The sequence below is a fragment of the Aplysia californica genome, unplaced genomic scaffold, assembly GCF_000002075.1.
Source record: "Aplysia californica isolate F4 #8 unplaced genomic scaffold, AplCal3.0 scaffold00080, whole genome shotgun sequence".
NCBI lineage: Eukaryota > Metazoa > Mollusca > Gastropoda > Aplysiida > Aplysiidae > Aplysia > Aplysia californica.
This window is the reverse complement of record NW_004797350.1, coordinates 375,789-379,513: the sequence shown is the minus strand read 5'-3', so window position 1 is coordinate 379,513 and position 3,725 is coordinate 375,789. Positions and strand designations below refer to the sequence as shown.

The window sequence follows — 3,725 nt, the reverse complement described above, 5'->3', positions numbered from 1 at the left end:
CGCCTGATTCCACCGCGTCGTGACACATTTGGTTTACAATGGCGTAAAATAAGTCATACATACATAAATACGGTACATGGATGCATAAATACATTGATACATACATGTTGAAACATAAATATAAACTGCAAACGCGCCATTGCTGTTTTGTTTTCGGCCAGGGTGGTTGTGTCTTGCAAAAGGACCCTCTCAAGTGACCACCGACATGAAAGCTGTGTACCAAAGAATGCTTGACATTATTATGAGTCTGAACTCACCAACCAGTCGGTCACTTTCTCACCAGACCTCCTCCCTCCCCCCATTCCCTCTTTTAGATCCTCCATCCGGCCCCTGTCTCCATCTCCGAGTCTCTCTTTCCTAAAAATAGATTTCTTATTTTCCTGGGCGTTTGTTTTACGTCATTTAAAGAAATGACTTTATATCTTTAGTTTCCTGCTTTATTCCGTCAAAAGAATCGATATTTTTTTATATCAAATATAAAAGCTTAGCACACGTTTTATGAAAACACAATCTTCAAAATATGTTTGTATATAACATGGGGTGCATCAAAGGCCCAGATAAAGTCCAAGTGTTCGTATCTTTTGATGTATACATCTTTGGTGACGTTCAGTTGTGGCAATAGCCAATCAATGTCTTTTTCATCTGCCAGCCAGTCATTTCCACCTCTGAACACAGCTACAGGGACCTTCACCTTGCTTGGGTTGATCAGGGGCGGAGTAGTCTGAAAAGATTGTAGGGAAACATACTTTGTACTTGATGATCGCTTTTTATGTTTGATAATATTCCTCTTGGGAAAAGTGCACCATGTGACCTTCACCTTGTCGAACGCAGCGATGAGAACTTTTCACTAGTCTTAACGTACAATGACCTTTGGGTACAATGAACAACTCGTCTTCTGAACATTCCATCACGAGTAAAACGCTCTACCACGAAAAATAATTGAAATGTTTAAGTCTCTTATATCACAATGCATGTGTTTTACGCCCCCCCCCAAACCCCCCCCCCACATGGACACAATTTAGATCATTTTAGGATGTGGGATTCGATCCAGCCAACCCAAGCTAAAAGGGCTACAATGTTTAAGTAGAAAGATTGAGAAATATACCCGACAAAAACGAATTCTCCCCACACGGCAATTGAACTTTCGTCTTCCGACTGCGATGAAGAAGCGTGTAACCACTACACCCCATATGTTCATTGTGACTGGGTGCAGCCTGATGTTTTTGGTAATAAAAAAAGAAAGTTTGTTGTCACTACATCTAACGACAATAAACTTTACCCCGTATTTCGAATAAAGACGCACCTACAGCACATGATTCGAATCACTTTTCGAACATTTTGAATTTGAGTAGTTTTGGTGAGATTTAAGGCTCCCACTCTCAGTTCTTTTGACTCAGTCATGTCGGAGATGGAATTCCCGCTTCTTAAATATCTCCCAATATTGACAGGGTCGTTACTCGTTTACAATAGCCAATGGATGATTTTGAAGACTGAAAGCAAGGGCTCCTTACCTGGTTGTAATGTTGCATGTTTGCATTCGGTGAACCATAATCCAATTTCTGGAATTCCTTCGAGTTAACCATCTGAAAGAGAGAGGTGCACACAGAAACTATATTTCAGTATTTGTATCCGGTATATCTGCGCTAAATCGAAACTAAAGGTAAAAGATATCTTTAAAATACAAACAATAAAAAAAAACTTTGGGAGAAAGCTGCGTGAAAACAGCAAATAAGACAGTGTACAATATAATATAGTAATAATGATATGCCTCGAACTGCTGATCATCATCAAGTTATACTCAAACTCGGTACTCGTATCAGTAGAACTGAAAACCGGAGTTTTATAAACGTATGGAAAAACAAAACAATCTTCCCGGATCACAAGGCGACCTTTTACTTCAAGAAAGCCGGTAGGATCCGTGTACTCTAAGAAACTTGACTACGATGATAAGGCATCAAGGCGGACAGATTACTCTTGTAGGCTACCATTCCTGCAAAGGGTTGTTTTTTTTCAAAATCCGAAATTTGGGATTGTTCAACTAAGCTGTTACAATGCTTTCTTATATTACCTCAAATGAAGCGTGACAGGCCGTTACCTCAGAATTCCAAAGTTCTATCAGCCTAGAACATAGTTTTGAGAAATATGACGTCAAAGATTTTGAGTTTCAAGATCATGTTAACCTTTTTCGAATGTGATTCTTTGAATATCTTGATAACGACTCCGAATAATCTTAGAATTTTGATAGAGCAGATAAGATATTTGATTATTTGGTTTTTAACCTCTTGGTCTTAGTTACTCTATACGGCCAAACATGTCAGATAGAACCTTGTAATTCTAAGGTAACGAGATCTCAGTGAACTAGACGTCATATTATGGTAAACGAAGACTTCCCCCTTTTGTTTTTTTGGATTAATTTCATTTGTATCATAAAATGAAATTGAGTAAGATGCAGCATAATTTGATATTTATTCCTCGGCAAATGTGGTGTAACATACTAAGCTCGATCTCCTGGTGGGGAATTATTTTTATCAGGTATCTCATTCTGTTTATCGAGATATTGTAACCTTCCAGGAAGGCACTGTCTGGAAGGGATGAAACAGCCCGTCGCCTAAACAATCTCACCTCTTTCACCAATATGTAGTGCCCCCTTCCTTTTGAGTCAAACTTATATTCATAGCTGTAAGTGTTGTAAAAGACAACCTACCTGAGCCCAGTGTAACACGGTCCAGACTGAGGTTCCTGCAGGGTTGTGAGCCTCGTACACAGGCATTCTGGTCTGAGAAGTGGAAAAAAACCCACAGTACAAAATCCGCAAACACACACAGACACACACACACACACACACACACACACACACACACACACACACACACACACACACACACACACACACACACACACATACAATATACAAAAAAACAAAACAATTAAAATTAACACTTCTGAGACGTAACTAATAATAAGTGAGGGTTAGAGAAAGCTAAGTATGCTGACGTGGCATGCACATGTCTGCAAACGCACACTCAAAGCAGACTCACATGCATGTTTTGTTTTGTTTTATTCTACTTAAAAAGTTGAGTAAAGATGTTAAATGCTTGTTTCAAACTGAGCAAACTTTGAAATATGGGAGAAACAAAACTCTCCAAAACATCCAAAAAGCTCACCTCATCGTTGCCAGATATCTCGGTGTGATTCCCATCGTACTTATGAGAATACTAATGACGTAGTACGCCATAAAGGGAATGAAGTAAGGACAGCCGTTGTCACATAGTCCCGGCGTCGCAGTTCCTTCCCCTGCGTTGATTTCTGTGCAGTTGGCGAATTTCTTCAGCGGAAGGAAACAATATCTTTGTTAATTAATGTTATTTGCCCTCTGCTTTGGTTGTTCCTGGGTAAGTCTACTTTGTCTATATTGTGTATTTCAGTATCTTTATTCATCACAATGCTGTTGTTGCTTCTGCTTATGTTGTTTTTCTTGATGCAGTTCAGATCTTATATTTTTATTATTGTTTTTTTTCTTTCTGAGTCAGTTATTGTTGTTGCTCCTGTTTATGCCTCAACTTATTCTCAATGATATTGTCAGTTGGTGTAGACCGTAGCCTAAACATTGAAACGGGGATGGAGGTGTGTTGTTGGTGTCTTTGTCATTAAGTTTTGTTTTGTTATGTTTATTTGTTTTGTTGTTGTTGTTCTTATTATTTTTGTAGTTGTTTTGTGTATTCGGG

General features: G+C 38.8%; 1 protein-coding gene across 1 annotated transcript; it reads right to left on the bottom strand.

Annotated features, from left to right (window-relative positions):
* Positions 1-496: 496 nt before the first annotated feature.
* LOC101849831 (gastric triacylglycerol lipase-like) lies at positions 497-2,770 on the bottom strand. Its single transcript, XM_005094374.3, has 3 exons — positions 2,705-2,770; positions 1,512-1,583; positions 497-721 (listed from the first exon to the last, which is right to left on the bottom strand). Exons 1-3 carry the CDS (start codon positions 2,768-2,770, stop codon positions 497-499), a joined length of 363 nt encoding a protein of 120 aa, XP_005094431.1.
* Positions 2,771-3,725: the final 955 nt, after the last annotated feature.

What these genes read in the sequence shown, in the direction of transcription:
- LOC101849831 (XM_005094374.3), bottom strand. Translation starts at nt 2,770, where the DNA reads ATGCCTGTGTACGAGGCTCACAACCCTGCAGGAACCTCAGTCTGGACC. An exon ending in CCGTGTTACACTGGGCTCAG is followed by an intron (nt 1,584 to 2,704) that starts GTAGGTTGTCTT and finishes TCTCTCTTTCAG; the next exon opens with ATGGTTAACTCGAAGGAATT. An exon ending in ACATGCAACATTACAACCAG is followed by an intron (nt 722 to 1,511) that starts GTAAGGAGCCCT and finishes CAATCTTTTCAG; the next exon opens with ACTACTCCGCCCCTGATCAA.